General features: G+C 41.9%; 1 protein-coding gene across 1 annotated transcript in view; it reads right to left on the bottom strand.

Annotated features, from left to right (window-relative positions):
* PRSS12 (serine protease 12) overlaps positions 1-22,713 on the bottom strand; it is a 286,964-nt gene that overhangs the window by 8,799 nt on the left and 255,452 nt on the right. Inside the window, exon 12 of the mRNA XM_077278603.1 lies at positions 5,322-5,602. Coding sequence (XP_077134718.1) covers positions 5,322-5,602 — 281 coding nt within the window. The remainder of the gene's footprint in view (positions 1-5,321; positions 5,603-22,713) is intronic.

The following is a 22,713-nucleotide window of genomic DNA, read 5'->3' as shown; positions in this document are numbered from 1 at the left end:
AGATGACTCGGAAAACCAGGACATGTGAACGGGTTTTAGGAGGGACACATGAAAGGTGTCGGTGACACCTAGGCGTGGAGGAAGGGCCAACCGATAGACCACAGGGTTGACTTGTTCCAGGACCTTGAAGGGACCAATGTAGCAAGGCGCAAACTTAGTAGACTCAACTCTCAGCCTGATGTTACGGGCGGAGAGCCACACTAAGTCACCAGGAGCAAAGGTTGGATTGGGGTGCCGATGTGCATCAGCGGAGACCCTCATTCTGTCCTTGGAGGCCCGGGTGGCATTTTGTGTGTAGTCCCAAATGTCACATGCCTCCACCGCCCAGTCTGCCACCCTAGAATCGGTGGATGACATGAGCATGGGCACAGGGAAACGCAGACGCTGGTCGTAGTTAAGGAGGAATGGAGTCTGACCAGTGGAGTCGGCTACAGCATTGTTCAGTGCAAACTCCGCCCATGGTAGCAAGAATGCCCAGTCATTCTGCCTGGCCGAAACAAAATGTCGCAGGTATGTGACCGGAGGCTGGTTGGCCCTCTCTACCAACCGATTCGTCTCGGGATGATACGCTGAAGAGAGATTCAGCTCAATGCTGAGTAGATGACAGAGCTCTCTCCAGAACCGAGACGCAAACTGGGCCTCCAAGGCCCGTGCAGAAGGTAGCCGTGGAAGAGGCACCAAGTGCACCATTTTGAAAAAATGGTCGGTGACTACCCAGATAACGGTGCAGCTACGAGTCTTGGCTAAAACCCACCACAAAGTCCATCCTGACCATTTCCCAGGGCCTGTCTGCCATCGGCAGTACGTCCTCGCCAGGAGCTCAGATGTCCTCTTGGTCCCAAAATGTCCACCCACCCTGGAGGAGTGGGCCCAAGAGAGAACCTCTTGTCACAAATTAGGTGGAACAAAAGTCTTGCCTGGAGGCACAGACTCTAGCGAAACCAGGGCCACAGTTCTCAGGCTCTCTGAAGAGACAATAAGCTGAGGCTCTTCCTCTGATGATCATGATGATGATGATGACACTAAGGAGCAGAAGAGAGCATCGGCACGAGTGGTCTTCTCCCCATAGAGAAAATGGAGGGTGAATTGGAACTGTGAGAAGAACAGGGACCATCTAGCTGGGCGAAGAGTTTAGCCACTGAATGGTTTCTAAATATACCAAATTTTTGTGGTCAGTGAGTACTTGGAAGGGATAGTGAGCCCCCTCCAGGAGGTGTCTCCACTCCGAAAAGGCCAACTTCATGGCTAGCAACTCCCTGTCCCCGATGGGATAATTCCTCTCCACCGGTGAGAAGGACATGGAGACAAAGATGCTTCTGACCTTGAGCATCCTTCTGGAAGAGGACTGCTGCAGCACTGACAGAAGAGGCATCCACCTCCATGATAAATAGTTTATCAACATCGGGGCAATGTAAAAGGGGAGAGCTAGAGAAGTGTAACATGATAGAGAGGAAAACCTTGGAAACCTCCTCCGCCCACAATTTGGAATTAGCTCCCTACTTGGTGAGGGCAACCAGGGGAGCTACCAAGGTTGAGAAGTGGGGAATGAACTGGCGATAATAGTTGATGAACCCCATAAAGCGCTGCACCGCTTTGAGAGAATCGGGTTCCTGCCAGTCTATCACAGCCTGTAGCTTGGCAGGATCAATGACCAACCCCCGGGCGGAGATGATATAGCTTAGGAAAGACAAGGACTCCTGCTCAAACACACACTTCTCCAACTTGGCATAGAGGGAGTTTGCCCATAAGAGGTGGAAGACTTTGCAAACATCTCTCCGGTGGGAGTCTATATCTGGAGAGAAGATGAGAATATCATCCAGATAGACTACAACCGAGGTGGTGAGCATATCCTGGAAGATATCATTCACAAAGTCTTGGAAAATGGCTAGAGCATTACAGTGCCCGAAGGGCATCACCAGGTATTCATAGTGCCCGCTTCTGGTGTTAAATGACGTCTTCAATTCGTCCCCCTCACGGGTGCTAATCAGGTTGTGAGCACCCCGCAGATCAAGCTTAGTAAATACCCTCGCCCAGCACAACCTATCGAAGAGCTCAGATATAAGTGGCAGAGGGTACTTATTCTTAACGGTTATGGCATTAAGACCCCTGTAGTCTATGCAGGGAAGTAATTCTCCATTCTTCTTCTGCACGAAGAAGAACCCAGCCCCTGCGGGTGACACTGACTTCCCAATGAATCCACTTGCCAGATTCTCCTGGATGTACTGAGACATTGCCTCCATCTCCGGGAGAGATAAAGTGTAGACTCGACCCCAGGGAGGCTCAGCGCCAGACAAGAGGTCAATAGGACAGTCATAGGGGCGGTGAGGCGGAAGGGTCTCCCAGCCCTCTTGGACAACACGTCCGCATAGGGCCAATAGTGCTTGGGGAGAGAGAAAAGATCTGTGGGTACCTCAGTAGTAGCAACCTGAATGCACTCCCTCTGACATCTACCCTCACAAGATTCACTCCATCCCAAAATTCTCCCTGTGGACCACTCAATATGAGGGGAGTGGTACCGTAGCCAAGGTATCCCTAACAGGATCTCATCAATTCCCTCGGGAATGACAAGTAAAGAGATAATCTCCTGATGGGATGGCAACATAGAAAGAGTAAATGGGATGGTCTGGTGTGTTATCTGTGAGGGCAGTGTCGACCCATTCACCACTTGTACAGTCACAGGTTTGGCGAGCATAACCAGGGGATTGCGTGCCGTTGGGCTAAGGCAGCAGATATGAAGTTGCCCTCCGCTCTGGAATCCACGCAAAGCTCTATTGTATGAGTGAAAGGGCCTATGGTAATTGTCCCCTTGAAGGATAATTTGGAGGAAAACGTCGCCGTGTCTAGTGTACCTCCTCCTACAACCACTAGACGCTGACATTTTCCTAACTGCTGGAGACATTTTCTGGCATAATGTCCCAACTGCTGGCAGACAGGACAGACCTTGACTGCACGAGCGGTCCGGGACTTAGACCCCACTCGTGTCACCTCCATGATCTCATGTGGCTAAGATGCCTGGACTGGAGATTCCAGAGGTTTGGTGAAGGTAAGAGGCAGCTGAAACCTCTGCTTACACTGGGCTCGCTCCAACCTTTGCTCATTAAAATGAAGGTCAATGCAGGTAGATATTGCTATTAGCTCCTCCATTGTGGCAGGAATCTCCCTAGTGGCCAAGGCATCCTTCACATGGTCAGCTAGTCCCCTCCAGAATACAGGGATGAGGACTTTATCCGGCCACTCCAGCTCAGATGCCAAAGTCTGGAAGTGGACAGCAAAATGGCTGACCATGGACGAAGCCTGTGTCAATGCCAGCAGTTGCAACACCATATCATGGGTGACACGAGGTCCCAAAAAGACCTGTTTCAGACTGCTCAAGAACCGCGGAGCACTCTGCACCACATGATCATCGTGCTCCCACAGCGGTGTAGCCCACTCCAACGCCCTGTCCAACAGGAGGGATATAATAAATCCCACCTTAGCCCTCCAGCTACTGGGTGTACTGCTGTAGTCGCTGTTCGTCCGCCATTACTAGCCAGACCCTGGCGCTAGTTTAATGTTAGGGCTAGTGGAATGCACCAAATAATATAAAGGGAAATATGAGGTGCGTCCACAGCCTGGGGTCCACCGTGCAGAGATGGAACCCGCTGCTGAGTAATGGCGGATGAACACTTGCTCACATGTGGGTTAGACCTCACCCAGTGTAAATGGAAGCAAACTCTGTTGCTTCACAGAGTCACTTAAATGGACGCATTGCCCTGTTAATAGTCACAGGGTGCAGCTGGTGGATGCTGGTCAGATCCCTATGATTCACCACCTCTATGCTGGTGATTGGACTCGCTCTGACCCTCGGTGGCTTTTGAGCCCACGCCTGAGGACACCCTGAGTCAGATGCTGAGTCCAAGCAGGAGTTCCCACCCTACACTGACCAGTTGTCAGGACTAGTGTTGAGCGATACCGTCCGATACTTGAAAGTATCGGTATCGGATAGTATCGGCTGATACCCGAAAAGTATCGGATATCGCCGATACCGATACCCGATACCAATACAAGTCAATGGGACACCAAGTATCGGAAGGTATCCTGTATGGTTCCCAGGGTCTGAAGGAGAGGAAACTCTCCTTCAGGCCCTGGGATCGATATTAATGTGTAAAATAAAGAATAAAAATAAAAAATATTGATATACTCACCTCTCCAACGCAGCCTGGACCTTACCGATGTAACCGGCAGCTTCCGTTCCTAAAATGAGCGCTTGAAAGACCTTAGATGACGTCGCGGCTTGTGATTGGTCGCGTGAGCGGTCACGTGACCGCTCACGCGACCAATCACAAGCTGCAACGTCATCTAAGGTCTTTCAAGCGCTCATTCTTAGGAAAGGAAGCTGCCGGTTACATCGGTAAGGTCCAGGCTGCGTCGGAGAGGTGAGTATATCAATATTTTTTATTTTTATTCTTTATTTTACACATTAATATCGATCCCGATACCGATTCCCGATATCACAAAAGTATCGGATCTCGGTATCGGAATTCCGATATCGCAAATATCGGCTGATACCCGATACTTGCGGTATCGGAATGCTCAACACTAGTCGGGACTAAGTAAAGATTTACTGCACAGAGTGCGTACAGCGCCGCTCTGGTGTACACCACTAACCACCCTAACTAGGGCTAGGAAAGCACACTGGTTGCGCACGGTGCCACACTGGCGGTGGCTGCTAATTGATGCGGTAATTCATGTCTAGTGCTGGATGGCACAATCTGGTGCTAGATAGCTCAATCACCTAATTACTTTCAACAACACTAGGGATGTGATTGATTAAGGAGCTTTCACCAGTTTCAGTCATACATCCACACACACATGATTTCAGTTCTATAGTAGTGCATGGCCAAGCGGCCATGCGAGCCTTTAATAGATGTAGCCTTCCAGGACCTTCCTAGTGGTCCAATCAGAGCGGCTACAGGACCTGAGCATGTGACCTCCGACCTCCAATGAGAGGTCTTCCCACGGGCATGCTCAATGGATGAAAAGCAGGACTTAGTCCCTGGAACGTCTGCTCGCCGCTGATCAATACTGGTTACAAAGGCTGAACCTGGGGCAGCAGCTGTAACCAGCCGCACAGTATCAGCTTGAGCCAGACGCTGGGCCCGATGTCTCTGTTGAGCAGACTCCACTGTGGCTGGGGAAGAATGGGAGACCACAGAGGACGTGGTTCAAGATTCCCCCTGTGCAGCGGTGGGAATTCGACACCTAACTCACAAGGCCAAATAGTGTGAGAGAGCTAGTCACTAAATAATAAAATGGTGTCATGTGAAAACAAGAACTTTTACCTGTATCACCCCATCCTGTGATATAACAGTTTGATGCTGTTTTTTGAGGTCTTTCTCGTCGCATTGGTAAACAGGCTGGTAAGACATGGGTGCTGAACGATACACACTGTTCAGAAGAGCCATGTAGTCTTATAAGAGCTATGTCATAGTCGCTTCCATCAGGTCTGTAATCTTTGTGTATTATGATCTGCTGGATTCCTATGTCTTCTTCATACTCCTCTGGGACAAGTGTGTGATAATCTCCCACTCTTATCACATAACTACGAGTGTTGTTACCGTACCTAGAAAATGACATTAGAAAGCATAGTTAGATCTTGTGCAATGGGCCAAAAACACGGATTGGTTTGTTTACAGATAGTCTCAGACATTTTGATAAAAATGTGTTAAAAGCATCCCAAGTTTTTACAAGTGCAGAAATAGTGGAATTCAGGAACACAGTGTTTGCGGAATACTGTTGTTTAGTATTTATATTTATATGTTTGTACTTGAACTTCTGTATTAATATAGTAATACTGTTGGTACTGCTGTTTGTCATATAGATTTTCAGGAGAGAGAGAACATTTCTCTTGCAAACAAAAATATAGCTTAGCTGTTTGTGCCAGAAAATATATTGCTTTTATACAGCAAAAATTGCTGGATGGGATAGTTTTGGCAGCAAGCACATGAATTTTTACAATCACACTACAGAGATACATGGCATACACACAAAAGTCTGCACACGTGAATATACCTATACGCATCGCTATTTGTTTGCTAAATTTTCCCCATGCAGGTTCTCATTTGAGATTTGGTTTACAATTAGTAATGGAAAAAACAGAGCAAATTTCTGTGTTTTAAAGTGACCAAGGCTTCATTTATTTGCTCATTCTGCAGCCAGTAACATAAAGTAAAGGCTATAGAAGGCCATCAGTGCAGAATTTTGTAATGAAACCCAGTAGGAAAAAAGACTTTTAGTCGGAAAAATATTCATTTACATAAATAAAATCTTCCCCTGAAGGTTTCAAAATCATTTTAGAGTGTAAAGATCTCCTCTCCCCCCCCCACTTATTCCATATGTTGAAGTAAGTTGGATTTTACTTTTTAATTTTGGGCTAAAATATGCATTATCACAGAACAGTTATCAAGTTCTCCGAAAATAGCCCCCTTCCTTTGTTCACAATGCAATTTTAGATACATTGGTCAAATGGAAGAGATATTTTCTCTATTTTAGCCATGGGCAACTGTTATGGGCCACAATTGCATCACAAAAATTTGGCAACCCAAATCACACTCGCCATTTTTTCTTTAATACAGTACCAGTCACAAGTTTGGACACAAGTATTCATGCAATAGTTCTTGTTCTTTTTGGAATGTGCATTTTAGATTAGTGTAGATTCAAACTGAAGACAGAGAAACAATGAAAGAACATATAAAAACAAAGAGTAAAGAAAAACATGAATAACAAACCAGAATATTTGATAAAACTTACTCCTTCCTTTTATTCTGTCTGACAACAACTTTTCATACACTTGATATTCTTTCAAGTAGCAAAAAGTCATCTGAAAAATGGCTTTCCAACAGTCTTGAAGGAGTCACCTAGAATGGCTTTCCAACAGGCTTGAAGGGGTCACCTAGAATGGCTTTCCAACAGGCTTGAAGGGGTCACCTAGAATGGCTTTCCAACAGTCTTGAAGGAGTCTCCTAGAATGGCTTTCCAACAGGTTTCAAGGGGTCACCTAGAATGGCTTTCCAACAGGCTTTAAGGGGTCACCTAGAATGGCTTTCCAACGGTCTTGAAGGAGTCACCTAGAATGGCTTTCCAGCAGGCTTGAAGGAGTCACCTAGAATGGCTTTCCAACACGCTTGAAGCAATTCCCAGAAGTGCTGAGAAATTGTTGACTGCTATGACTGCACTCTGTGGTCCAACTCATCCCAAACCATCTCAATTAAGATGAGATCAGATAATTGTGAAAGAAATAAAAACCTAAAAAATGCTTTGAATAATCATGGAATAACATCTAAAGAATTAACAGACTATTTACTTTATTGTTAAATTAGGACACCAATTTGTTCAAAACACAATAAAAGAAAGATGTGAGCAAGACAAAAATTAAAAACACATAATATTAAAAATTGGCAACGGAGGAACATGAACCCCATGAACCATGCTCGGTCATGAACTAGCAGTATAATAAGCAAATATATTTATGTATAAGGTGCAAGTGCAAAAAAACGGATATATAAAGACAAGAGTTATAATTAAAAAACCGTGAAGAGTAGCTCGTGTGAAACGTACATTGCAGCGAGCGGCAGTGGCAGCTTCTCTACCAGGAACCTGGGTCAGTAATTGCTTTTCATTACCTATTTTTCCACATTTGTGGTTGTGATGTTCGTCCTTCACTATTTATTTTATTATAACGCTTATCTTTATATACCTATCTTTAGTGCACTTGTACATATAAATATATTTACTTATTATTCTGCTGGTGCATGACTATGCATGGTTCATGGTGTTCATGTTCCTCCGCCTCCAATTTTTAATATTGTGTGTGCTTTTAAATTTTGCCTTGTTCATGTTTAGTTTATCCTGTTTTGTCAAATTGGTATCCTAATAATAAAGTAAATAGTCTGGTAATCCTTTTCAGGGTATTCAATGATTATTTTTAGGTTTTATAGATACAGTATAGGTCTGCTTGAAATAGTACTTCGTTGCACCTTTATATATTTTTGATTATGGTTACATTTCTTCTATTATAGGTTTCAGATCGTGAAGGCTATGTCACATGACGCCGCACTCCATCCCTGTTGGTCACATAATCATTACATAGCCTGGATGTTACAGATCTGCAACACAGGACTAAGGTAGAAGGGGGAAAACTGGCCCTGCACTATAACTAGGCGGAAACCCTTCGATGGAGTGGGCGACCCATTCCTTGTGAATAGACCCACCGACGATCCTAGGTTAATCTCAAGCGAAGACCTATAGATAAGGGGAAGGGGTACCCTAAAAGAACTAAGGACTGGGTACAAAAATGGGTCACCTCCTAGTGGAAAACACAGAGAAGGCTTCAGAAATCAATAGCGCACACGGTACACTGACGCACCCACAATTTCTCTTAGCCACCCCGGCCACCAGAAACCCTGACTGATCAACTTTCTTATTTCGGCAATCCCTGGATAACCCGTGAAACAATACTCATGACATTCCATAAACAAAGCTCTCCTCAGGGCTTTAGGCACAAATAATTTCCCATATGGAGTGTTAGATGGTTTCGCATCCTGGGCTTTAAGAATGCTATTTTCCAACTCAGAACCTAATGCTGCCATGACCACCCCTCTCTGCAGAACAGATTCTTCCTTTTCAGTATTAACCACTGGGGAGAAACTTCGAGACAAAGCATCAGCACTAACATTTTTTGTCCCAGGGATATATGTCATAGAGAAATGGAACCGGGCAAAAAACAATGCCCACCTAGATTGACGGGCATTCAAACGTTTAGCAGCATCCAGGTAGATCAGGTTCTTATGATCAGTAAAGAATTGTATAGGATGTCTAGCGCACTCCAAAAAATGTCGCCAATGCTCAAACACAAGCTTAATAGCCAGCAATTCTCGGTTCCGAACATCGTAGTTGAGCTCCGCCTCTGAAAAATTTTTAGAAAAGAAAGCACAGGGATGCACCCCATTCTCCCCCTCCTGGGACAGAAAAGCCCCCACTCCTACTGATGAGGCATCCACCTCTACCAGAAAGTGCTTAGTCTCATCTGTCTGGATCAAAACAGGAGCAGAGCTAAACCTCTCCTTGAGATGCTCAAAAGCCTTAACAGCCTCGGGACCTTTGGACAGTATTGGATCCCTTTTTAGTAAGATCAGTAAGGGGTTTTGCGATAACAGAAAAATCCTTTATGAAGTTTCTATAATAATTAGCAAACCCTAAAAATCTCTGAATCGAATTCAGGTCTTGGCCACTCCAATACCGCCTGAACCTTCACCGGGTCCATCTCAAAACCATCACTGGAAACAAAGTACCCCAAAAAACTAATTTTCTGTACTGCAAACTCGCATTTCTCCAGTTTAGCAAAGAGTGTGTTTTCTCTCAGAATCTGCAGAACCTCATGGACTCTTTGCCAATGCAACTCCAGATCGGGCGAATAGATCAAAATATCATCCAAATAAACAATCACACTCCTACCGATCAATGGCCTCAGGATGTCATTAATGAAATTTTGAAAGAACGCCGGAGCATTTGTAAGGCCGAAAGGCATAACTAGACCAAAATGACCTTCCGTGGTATTAAAGGCTGTCTTCCATTCCTCGCCTTCTTTAACCCACAGCAAATTATATGCCCCACAGAGATCGTTCTTAGAGAACAACTTAGCTCCAACTAATTGGTTAAACAAATCCGGAATTAGCGGCAAGGGGTAAGGATTGCACACAGTGATCTTATTAATCTCCCTGAAATCCAGACATGGCCTAAGACCCCCTGGGACAAACTCAATAGCGCAATCGTAATCTCTATGAGGTGGGAGAGCTTGTGACTCCACTTCTGAAAAGATTTTCCAGAATTCCTGAATAGCTTCAGGTAGCTCTTTTTTCACAACAGCAGAAGTGTGTACATCACAACATGTCCCATAACACTCCTGACCCCAGGATCTTATTGTACTTGATGACCAGTCCAGTACAGGATTGTGCATCTTTAACCAGGGTAACCCCAGGACAACTGGAAAAGGCAATTTATCAAGTATAACCAAATCTAAAGATTCCTGGTGTTCCATATTCACAGTGAGTGGAAACCCGGTGACCTTTAGAGAAACGCACCCATGCTCTAGAGGAGTATTATCAATCGCCACTACAGGAAAAGGGTATGATAAAGGTACAGAATCAATCTTATACTTGTCTAGAAATTGTTGATCAATCAAATTAAGTGCAGAACCACAGTCCACCATCACTTGAAAATCAATCGACTGACCACGACAGGTAGAACTACCAGAAAAAGAAACTCCTGCCGACCGTAAAAATGCAATGGGAAAGGGAGGGTTATGCTGATTGACCTTTTTTTCTCTTTTCTTTGTCTATGCGTCCTTCACATTGCTTAATAAAATGGTCAGCCTTACCACAATAAAGACGTAGCCCCTCTGAGAATCTTCTCTGCCTTTCCTGGGAACAAGAGGACATCGCCCCAAGTTGCATTGGCTCCCCACACTCAACGGGGCTCTCCAGCAAAATTGAAACCTTCTCCTCATTCTGTCTACTTTTTAATCTTCTATCCACCAGGATAGCTAATTGTATAGCAGCCTCAAGCATAGCAGGTGCAGGATATGCAATGAGAAAATCTTTAACCCTGTCATTCAAACCTGCTAAAAATTGACTCTTGAGTGCTGGATCATTCCAGCTGACCTCTGCAGACCATCGTCTCAACTGGATACAATATCTCTCAGCATCGCCAGAACCCTGAGTTCTGCCTCGGCTGTAGTGACCCAATCAGGATCATCATATAACACCCCCATAGCAAAAAAAAGCTTCTACAGACACCAAACAAGGGTCATCCGGACGCAATGAAAATGCCCAAACTTGGGGCTCACCTCGCAATAACGACATAATAATCCCCACATGCTGTAATTCAGCCCATGAAGACCTGGGTCTAAGCTGAAAATAAAGTAAACATGCATTTTTAAGCTAAAAAAAATTCCTGCCGTTTACCAGAAAAACATTCAGGCAAACCCACCTTAGGTTCTTCAGATCAGATTCCAGGGCAATTACTCACGTGCTGCTGTAAGCTGGCAATTTCCAACTCTAACCCTTGCAGACACTGTGCAAGATCTTGAACGCTGTTCATGTTGCAGAAATCAGAAATCCGGGAGGGTTTTTTTTTTATATACTTCTTTCTGGCTGGACAAACTGTTACGGATCTGCAACACAGGACTAAGATAGAAGGGGGAAACCTGACTGAAAAACTGAAACCCTGCGATGGAGTGGGTGACCCATTCCTTGCAAATAGACCCACCGACGATCCTAGGTTAATCTCAAGCAAAGACCTGTAGATAAGGGGAAGGGGTACCTTAAAAGAACTAAGGACTGAGTACAAAAACGGGTCACCTCCTAGTGGAAAACACAGAGAAGGCTGCATAAACCAATCGAAAACAGAAACTAAAGGTACCTTCACACTAAACGATATCGCTAGCGATCCGTGACGTTGCAGCATCCTGGCTAGCGATATCGTTTAGTTTGACACGCAGCAGCGATCAGGATCCTGCTGTGATATCGCTGGTCGTTGAACAAAGTTCAGAACTTTATTTGGTCGTCAGACCGGCGTGTATCGTCGTGTTTGACACCAAAGGCAACGATACCAGCGATGTTTTACACTGGTAACCAGGGTAAACATCGGGTTACTAAGCGCAGGGCCGCGCTTAGTAACCCGATGTTTACCCTGGTTACCAGTGTAAAATGTAAAAAAAAAAAACAGTACATACTCACCTTCGCATCCCCCGGCGTCCGCTTCCCACACTGACTGAGCGCCGTAAAGTGAAAGTGAAAGTACAGCACAGCGGTGATGTCACCGCTCTGCTGTTAGGGCCGGCGCTCAGTCAGTGCAGGAAGCGGACGCCGGGGGACGCGAATGTAAGTATGTACTGTTTGTTTTTTTTACATTTTACGCTGGTAACCAGGGTAAACATCCCTGTGCTTAGCAACCCGATGTTTACCCTGGTTACCCAGGGGCCTCGGCATCGTTGGTCGCTGGAGAGCGGTCTGTGTGACAGCTCTCCAGCGATCAAACAGCGACGCTGCAGCGATCGGCATCGTTGTCGCTATCGCTGCAGCGTCGCTTAATGTGAAGGTACCTTAAGGCTAGCAGAACCAGAGGTACCAGTACTGCACAAATAACACACAGAACACTAATCAAATCACCAAGCTAGAGCTCAAGCAGATTAACACTGCTGTCCAGCAAGGACTGGGAGGCAGGTGCTGGTTAATAAAGAGTGAAACAAACACCTGACCCAAGACAAAACCAGCACCAGAAGAAAAAGACCAGCAGCCAAAACTTCACAAGAAAATGGTGGATAGTAACAATCTAAACAGATTATAACACTGGAGATGTGTTTAAGGTCATTGTCCTGTTGCAACACAAATGATGGTCCCATTAAATGCAAACCAGATGGGTTGGCATGTAGTTGCAGGATTTTGTGGTAAGCATGCCGGGTAAATGTGCCTTGAATTTGGAATAAATCACCAACATTGTCACCAGCAAAGCACCCCCACACAATTATACCACCTCCTCCATGTTTCAGCATGAGCCTATACATGTCGAACCATCCACTCATCTTTACCAAAAATCTCAAATTTCAACTTATCAGATGGCAGTACAGATTTCCACCGATCTGATGTCAGTTCTTGTGATTCATGGTCCAAACAAATCTTTTGTTTTTGTTTAGAGTCCTCAGTGGTGGCTATTTTGCCAGTTTTATCATAGCAATTGATGGACTTCATGAAATAACAAAGATACCTTCAAGGTTCTGGCAATTTTCCAAATTGACTGACCTTCATGTTTTAAAGTAATGATGGACCATTGTTTCTCTTTACTTAATTACTTGTGGAACAGATCTCAACAGTTTAAAACTGTATACCAACACTACCTTTGCAAAGCACAGCTGATGGTCACTAAAAAATTCTAAAGGTCAGTAATTCAAAAAATGAACTGTTGTCAAAGTATATTTGCTCATTATCAGACATTCTAAGTGACTAACTGACAGCTACTTTAGAGAATGCCAAGAGGATTTGAAGCTGTCATCACAGTAAAAGATGGGTACTCTGAGGAATCTAAGGTTTAACACATATTCTATTTTGCGTTCCATGTGTTCCTTCATGGTATTGCTGCCTAGAGCCTGGATCAACAATTTGCACATTCCAATGAGAATACAGAAAACTATTGCATGGTCAGGTGTGTCTATATTTTTGACTGGTACTGTACAATAAATGGAATAGCTCAGTAACTATAATTGACATTATTAAAGATGAGATGTTTGTGATTGAATTAATTTGATTTTAATGTTATCACAACCCCTTGACCCTACTTATACTTATCATGAATTCGTAACGAAAGACGTTTCCTTACAAGTAAGCCTTAAGAAGGTAGCAAGCATGGACAGTGTTCTCAATGTGTTAGCAACGTATTATATTTAAGGAAATGATCTAAGTCATGGAATGCTAACTACTTCCTATTACTAAAGAACATCTCACTATCAAGCAATGCCCTGCCAGGGTTCCATACTAATGTGTGGGTGGTTTACATATGTAAAGAAAGGCATTTGGCAGAAGTTTTCATTTCACTTGGCAAGGAATAAATATAAGTGCAATGAACTTATTGCTCTGCATTGTCATAACTAATATTTATCAAAAACTATTTGTTTCAAAATCAACTAGACATCAAATTGAAATATATTTCATCCCTAAAAGTATTACACTTATAGCAGAATTTTTTTTAACAGGAATATGTAGTATATTGTATTTCTGCTTTATGTTTACTTTTTTTATTATTATAAAAATAACATTCTCAGTATTTTCTCATGACTTTTAATAAAAAAAAATACTAAATTGTACATTTTCCAGTTTCTGCAGAGACAACATTAGCATGCACTATAGGTTCATGTTTTATGTACCTCTTTTTACGGCATCAACATATACAATAAATGAAGCACTGACAAAAATTAAATACAGTGTGTCTGTAAAGTAATGGTGCACTTTTATAGTTTACATTTTGGCGCCCTTTCCCTGGCCCAATCATATCAGACCTGTTCATGAGGAGAGATAACAAGAACCAATGAAACAACACAAATTCATTTAAGCTGTTGCTGAGCCCCCAGTCAGATTAACCCCTGATAAACTGAACTTTGATTAATACACTGCCAGGTCTGTGACATCATGCAACCACAAGCTTATGCTGTCGTTTGGATGTGTGTAGGGCAACAAATGGAGCCCATGTCGAACTGCACTGAATAAGTATGAAACTGGGAGAGTTTTTCTTTTATTTAGAGCAGATTTCACATTTCTATTGTTTTTTCTTTTGTTTTCCAGTGACTGGTCAAAAGTGCACCATGACTTTACGGACACACTGTACAATTATATAATTGAAGTAGCAGAGTGAAAGTATAAACACACATATTTGGCTTTGTATGCAGCTTCACCTACAACTTTATAGACTTTGATGCAAGAAAAGTACACCTCCTATTCCTAGGGAAGAAAACTTATCAATTGATACTGAATATAGAAAAAAACAGAAAATGGCCTCTAATATAGCAGTCTAGGTATAAAAACATACTTTAAAGCATATGTGTCATTACACTATTAAAACCTGTTTTTTTAATTATGCATGCAGAGCTGCAAGTTCAGTGTTCAGTGGGCATTACCTATAAGTCATGCTATTTCTGTCTGCTACCCTTCTCTCAAGGTGTACTTTGGTTTTAGCATATCATATACTGGAAAAGGGGGCAAAATTCCAACTGCTGTCAATTTGTCAATCATTTTTTTTTTATTTTACCATGTTCACTAAATGCTAAAACTGACCTGCCATTATGATTCTCCAGGTCATTATAAGTTCATAGATACTAAGCATGTCTATGTTTTTTTTTTATTTAAGTGGTGAAAACAATTCCAAAGTTTGTTTAAAAAAAAAATTGCACCATTTTTCAATACCCGTAGCGTCTCCATTTTTCATGATCTCGGGTTGGGCGAGGGCTTATTTTTTGCATGCTGAGCTGACGTTTTTAATGATTCCATCTTGGCGCAGATATGATCTTCTGATCGCCCGTTATTGCATTTTCAGAAAAAACGGTGAAATTCCAGGTTGTGAGGTTGCAAAGCACGAAAAATACCAAGTGGGATGAATACTTTCACAATCGACAGTAGATAAGTTATAAAATAGGAAGATTCAATAAAGTGCAAATTTTACAGGTAAAATTGTTTCGACTTTCATGTCTTAACATTTTGATACGTATAACGAGGTGTTGAACAATCCAGATGATTTCATTCTACAAAAGTTTCCCAAAAACATACTCTCTGTTCTGTTACCATGATTTCTCTCACTGGGTTTTATTCTGTTGATAGTGAAAATAGTGTATTATGCTGTGCTTTGTTACATAGGAAAATTAAAGAAACCTGATGGATCAAATTAATTCATCACATTTATTATGGATGTAGAAAGTGAGCTTGTAAATACTATTCACATTTTTTTGCATTTTGTTATGATAATGTCTTACTCTAAAATGGTAAAAATCTTGCAATATATCATCTTTCACATAATACCCCAAATTTATTAGACATTTTTTTTACAACTTTACCGGAGTCCACCTGTGGTATGTACAGTTGGTTGGACATGCTTTGAAGAGTTGCATCTCTGACTTTGCTGTCAGTGCAAGTCAGAGCAATTTCTAAAAAAAAAAACACTATGGCCGCCATAATTTTTAAATGGAAGAAATTCAGAATCAATGTTACTATTTAAAGTTGGTTTAAAAGTCAAAGTGAGGAATCAGAAGTGCCTGCAAGGTTACCAACTGAAAATGTAAGAAATTTCATCCATCAAACCTTTATATGATAACCTGTGTGGAGTATTCCAAAAGACAGATAAAGCACTCTCAGAATATGAGAAGTACAATTCTCTGAATTAAACCAATGTTAAAAAGCATTGGCCTGACCAAGGGTAATGTTTTAAGAACATTAAGCACAGCTCATCATCTGGACAATTGCATCATTCTGCGGAAGACTGGCCATGGCACTATTAAGCCCTAGGACTATTTTCAGCTTCACCAACTAGGAGACTAGTCAATATTAAGTAAAAAACTAACAGATTGGAAAAATCATTGATGAAATCCTGTAATAGAGCTCTGTTAACCTCAGAGTGGAATAAAGAATTGTTCCAACATAACAACTAACCCAAACACACAGCCACGACAAAACATGAAATCCAGAGCCAAGACATGAACCAGATGAAACAAATGTCTCAGGATATGAAAACAGCTGTGCATTGGTGGTTCCTCATTCAGACCTTGAGAAAATCAAAGGGAGAAAATCCCCAAATACAAGTATGCAAAGCTTATAGAGATACCCAAGAGACTAATCACCGTAAAAAAGGTCAGATTAATAATCTAGAGTCAAAAGTTGGCACTTTCACAGCAGCTGGGTAGAATATACACTTTTGGATAATAATAAACTTAGATTTTTGGCTAAAAGTCTATAAATTTTTTAAAAGATAATGTATTATTTATTAGCATTTTGACACAGACGCTCCTCTAGGCACACCTAGGCTAATTGGGTTTTAACAAAATGCAATATTTTCCTTTCTGCATCTACATCCTTATCAAGCAAATACTACAGCACCATTAGGAGCAATTATACTTATCTTACTTAATTAAACATACCCATTGTGTTTATAAAACCATTAGGCAGGACTCTATTATGCTTTTATCTGTGGCTTATTTTGGATTTTCCTGAGGGTTTATACCAGTCTGTTTGTAATTGTGAGGTCGCTCTTCAGCTTTCGGGCTCTCTGTTGAATCTTCTAATAGCACAATATAGCAATCCTGATATGGAAAGTGATGTAATCATATTGAAAAACTGTGCTCCAGGAATGAAGGGCTAGCTAGGCTAGATGCTATCTCTAACAGAGGATTACTATATCTTATCATCATATACCAAGTTGGCACTGCTTCTTTTATCTTTGCTGTGGATGAGGCTGATCTCTATCTCTGAAATCTCCAGTGCTAATAAAACAAACCATAAGTCATGGAGTAATTTACAGTATATTTTCCAAAGAATAAATATGTTAAAGCTCTGAAATATGTTAAAGCTCTGAATGCCTTGGTATCACCTCGTGGCATAAAACTAAATAAAATCAATCAGACATCGATTAGGAAAGCAGAACAAACAAAAATGCACCAGAATAATTATTCTCAGAGAACGGCTGCCCATGAAAAATTACTGCTGTCATTAAGTAATAGCAACCAGTCCTGAAAATATTAATTTCATGTAATCACTATCTGGTTAGTAGCCAGGGTTAAGTCAAGGTAAGGAGGAAAGAGGGAAAAATAAGTCCAATGTGCAGAAATAATTAAGCTTCAATATGCACATGGGATCAAACTCTGCGTCCTCAGTCTATGTAAAAACAGTTGGAGTCAGGTTTTCAGTCCATGGTTCAAATTTTTGCTGCATGATAATTTACGTTTTACAGAGGACCACACTTTTACAACCTTTCATAAAGCTTTGAGGTTTATTTTCAAATATCCTGTTAGGAATTCTAAAACTGTGGGAGGTCTTCTGTTCTGGGTTCTCATCTAATAGATGTTTGATTTGATTTGTTTGATTTATCTAAAGGTGGGGATGGTGACGTCAGTGCTGGTTGGGTACAGAGCTCACATGTCATAACCGCACAAAATATCCGGGAATGCGAGTGTTAATACCACTGGAACAGCACCGGCAGAGTAGGTGAGTATAAGCTTTTTTATATTAACGGGGCCAGACGTGGGGTATGAGAAGGGGTTGTCCAGGTAGTGGACAACTTCTTTAAAGGCCCAATGCATCCAGGGCAGTATATTAACTTTAATGAAAACTGTGTAATGTGCAAATAAGGAGACACATGCCACTAAAACTGAGCTTGGAGTGTGTAGTGATAGAGAAGCAGCCCAGGACACGTTAGTCTGTGCGCCTGGCACATAACTCTGTATAGAACATGCCAGTGTAAAACATAATCTAATATAATTGGGGAACCTGGCATTAGATCGTGTACAGTTGACTATCTGCATATAATTTCCACTAGACTCCCATGGGGAGTGCCTATGATGGCTTAAGTTGAGTAAGTAACAGATTAGTACAACAGCTTAATAAATAAAAGTATATTTTTAACAGCATGTGCAACAGTGGTGCAATTGCTCAAAAATCCACTGACAGTAAAGGAGTTGAATTGTGTACAGTGCTGCTACTCAGGGACACAGTGGATAGCAGTGTCATTCAGTTATCTAGCATAGTGATGCTCATCCTCCCAATTGCTGCACTCTTCCGCACAAATTCTCATGCAGATACATGAATTACTTTCTTCATTTAAAGTGAGAGCCTATTGCATATCTGTGTATATATACAGCTCTGGCAAAACCAGACCACCACATCAAAACCCTTTCATGGGCAGCCCAATCTCCAGACCTGACCCCACCGAAAACCTCTGGAATGTAATCAAGTGGATAATGGATAGTCACAAGCCATCAAACAAAGAAGAACTGCTTACATTTTGCGCCAGAAGCAATGTGAAAGACTGGTGGAAAGCATGCCAAGACGCATGAAAGCTGTGTTTAAAAATCATGGTTATTCCACAAAAATGTATTTATATATACTGTATATACAGGTGCTTCTCACAAAATTAGAATATCATGAAAAAGTTAACTTATTTCTGTTCTTCAATATAAAAAGTGAAACTCGAGCACTGGGGAATACTCGGGAGGACCCCCGAGCGTGCTCGAGAAATCTCGAGTGACGAGTATATTCGCTCATCACTACTTATTTCTTAATGGCTTGCTAGCATTCTATATTGTATGTTTTGTCCTGCTTGGATGCCATGGCTGCCATTTTGCCAAGGAGAAAGAAGGGTGCGCTACCCTGTAAAGTATTACTACATATGCACATAAAATATGGATTTGTAGACTGTGCGCCCTCGCGGGCAGGGTCCTCTCTCCTCCTGTACCAGTTGTGACTTGTATTGTTCAAGATTATTGTACCTGTTTTTATTATGTATACCCCTCCTCACATGTAAAGCGCCATGGAATAAATGGCGCTATAATAATAAATAATAATAATAATAATAATAATTACCAAAGGAGTGATCTATTTCAAAACAATTGTGCAGATGTTAGAATAATTAGCTATGGCCGACAAATTGTTAACCGTTAAACAAAGAGAGGTAATACTAGCAGTCTGCTGAAGTATAAACTTCCCTTATTCCTTTTCTGAACTAACTGGTCATCTTTATGAACATATATCTGTTTTTTGGAAATATATTTTTAAATGGAACCTGACAGCTGATACATGCTGTCCAATCCATTGGTAGCAGGTATCAGACTGTGGTTCTATGATTTCAACTATATATGTCTAAGCAAAGAAATAGTCAGTTTCTAGAGTAAATTCATGACTAAGGATGAGTGCACTTTTCACCTGAAATGTGTTGATACAAGCATTATACTAACGCAAATTGACTTGGCTTATTGCTTATTTGGGCTGCTGCAGAGCCGTTGTCCGAGCTCTGAGTGGATGGGGTTAACGTCAGTGGTGAGCTGGAATCTACATTACTGATATATGTTTAACCCAGAAAGGCTATGATGTTTGAAAGAAAAAAAAATAGCTGCCAGGGACTAGTCGGACATGCTGATCCCTTGTGTCTTCTCACTGCCTGCTGCCCTGGAGTGACAGTTCTCTCCCTGCATGCATGTAAGGTGAGAGAACTGTCAGTCACCGGCAGTGGGCATGGAGAGGCTGCAATCCAATTAGTCTCCCGTGCCGCTCGGTCTGAGGCGGCTGTCAAGCTATACTTTTCTCTGAAATGCCACAGCGTATCAGAGTTAAACACATATGACTGAAATTATATAACCATGGTCTGATCCATACTGATCGTGGATCGTGTAGCATGCATCGGCTGTGAGGTTCCCATTAAGTCATTCACAAAACTTACTCAGGTACAGTACATCTTTGTCATCAACATGGATGTTGAATAGAATCATTTCCACATTAATGTTTTTCTGATACGCTACCATAGTAAGATAAGTGACATTATTATAAACATTTTCTGGCAAAATCAATTAGGAATAAAGCCAAATATGATGTCAGGGCATTTAAGAAAGAAATATTTGTATAGATGAATTTGCTTTATGTTGAAGGATGCAAATTAAAGAAATCTACCAAAGGGACATAATGAAGGTGAAGTAATGTCTCTAAAAAGAGATAGAAAAGGCTAAAGGTTCAAAATGTTATTTGTATGTGAAGGCCTCATTCACAAGATGCACAGAGGATCATGTTTCTTCCTGGACTCTATAGCTGGTCTGCACTATACATTTATATAGCCGTATAGAGCCCAGCAGCAATAATTCTGAGGGTAAACAATTCCCTATCATCACATCCACTGGAACATTTCACAATTTAAATTTCACAGATTATATATGAACCCATGAGAAAAAAACCCTCTGTATACCCTTGTATAAAACTAGTAAGTGCGGTATTGACCATATCAACAGATATATACAGAGCGGACCCCTAATAGAGCTGGAGGTGGTGTGGCTCCTTGCAGAAACATGGCAGATGCCTATTCTGTGAGCTCTGCGCTGATCATCAGAATCTTTCACAATCTGGTGGCTAAGCATAGCAAACTGCCAGAGAAAAAACACCCATGGATGACTAAGAGGACTATACACAATTGATTTAGGTGTATATCTTCTTTTTCTGTTAATTTTTAATATCGCAGCACAATTAAAGTTGACATCTACATTTGCTCACGACCTGAAGCAATGTGAACGGATGCTGGTCTCTTCCACCAAAGACCTCCTTAACATTTACCCTTAACCTGGACCTCCTCACTACCCAAGTGGCCACCATCATCACAGAGCTGCCTCTTCAGACGTCTTTGGCGCACTAATCATGTGGCACAGCAACCATTGGCAGATAATCCACCATTGATTTCTTCTGCCAATGGGCACAATTCTAATGTTGCTTGGACCTTATTATAAGAAGTTTGCTTTGACACTACACTCTACTCATATTTGTAGGAAGAGCATTGTTTCAATTTTATACTTGGACTCCATCAATTCAGCAGCAAACAAACAGAGAGATATAACTCTTAGCATATTCTTTTGTATACAACTACAAAATAGTTTTTGTGTATAGCATATGAACCCTAAGAAGAGCTGTGGTACACGATGTATGAGAGTCGCTCCATTCAGTATTCCACTACATTCAAATAAACAGAGCAACAGTAAGAGTTTTTCACCCCAGTTTTACAGGTTAAAAGGGAAACGTATCAATAGTCAACCATAATCTATACAGATTTCCAGGCGGATCACTGGTGGATTCTCACTGCCTGCTGCCCTGAAGTGACAGGTCTCTCCCTGCATGCATGTAAAGGGAGAGACCTGTCAATCACTGGAAGCAGTCAGGGAGAAGCTGCAGTCCAATTAGACTTCCATGCTGCTGGGTCCCCAGCGGCTGTCAAGGTATTTCTCTAAAATGCCGCAGAATTTCAGAGATAAACATATATGGCTGAAATTAAATAACCATGGTCTGATACATGCTGCCCTTGGATTGGGCAGCATTTATCGGCTGTCCGGTTCCCTTTACATCATTCATAAAACTTACTCAGGTAACTAAGAAAAGGTCAATAATCTAATAGCTTTCTTGAGGGCAGAACCTGTCATGTAAAATAATACTAATAACCTGAAGAAATGGGGTTAATCTGCAGGATAATAGGGTTCTGACTCCGTGGAAAGCTGGACTCAAGCCCCTCTGATGGGAGGAAATTAACTTTATTATTCCCCTTTGCAGAATTTGGTTTCCAGCCACAGGGGTGGTGGCGGTACGGTTTCAGTCAACGCTCTGTGTATAGAGAGAATGGCTGCATCCATGCTCTTGGCAATGACTGGCAGCAGGATAAAAATTACAGCTGGCTGTCAGTCGCTGCGGGAACCCATTTACGACTACTGCGATCTATACAAAGAGCAGTGACTGAAACCATGATGGCGCCATCTCTGTGACTGGAAGCCGAATACTGCCAGAGGGACTAAAGTTCATTTCCTTCCAGCCGCGGGGCTCTCAGTGTTAGCGCCATACAGTGTCAGAACGCTCTAAGCCTGCAGATTAACCCCGTATCTGTAGGTTAATAGCGTTATTTTACATGACAGGTTCCCTTTATTAATGAGCTTTATTAAGAGTTCTGCTCTGAAGCTGTTTTACCCAAGCATTCTGGTGATGATTTGGGCCCCAGGTGCTTCTGTTCTGAATAGCAAAATCCAGCACCACAATGAGGAGTCACTTTTGTGCTGGTGTTTGGTTTTGCTTCAGGGTGTCACTGCTTACTTAAAATTGTCACATTGTTTTTAATTAGCATTTTTTAATTTAGCTGCATAATTAGTACCATACTTCAGTATGTGGAGCCCCATCAGTTTTGCTATGAACCATAGTTCTAAAATCAGCCAAGAAATCATAGGTCTGTGGTAAAAAAAAAGCTGGATCAATATTTTACATCATTTCTCCATTTCTAATAAATGCCTTACAAACTTTTTTGGCTAGACTCCTGTTGTCCTACTTTTCACCTTGAAGTGGAGAAATGCTCACGAAGATTCCCTGTATTGTAAAAGAGGAACGATACAATTAAAGCTAAAGCAATTGAAAAGCGAGTTTG

This window comes from Ranitomeya variabilis, chromosome 1 (genome assembly GCF_051348905.1).
Source record: "Ranitomeya variabilis isolate aRanVar5 chromosome 1, aRanVar5.hap1, whole genome shotgun sequence".
NCBI classification, from domain to species: domain Eukaryota; kingdom Metazoa; phylum Chordata; class Amphibia; order Anura; family Dendrobatidae; genus Ranitomeya; species Ranitomeya variabilis.
The sequence above is the reverse complement of the archived record's forward strand: the minus strand, read 5'-3'. Positions and strand labels throughout refer to the sequence as shown.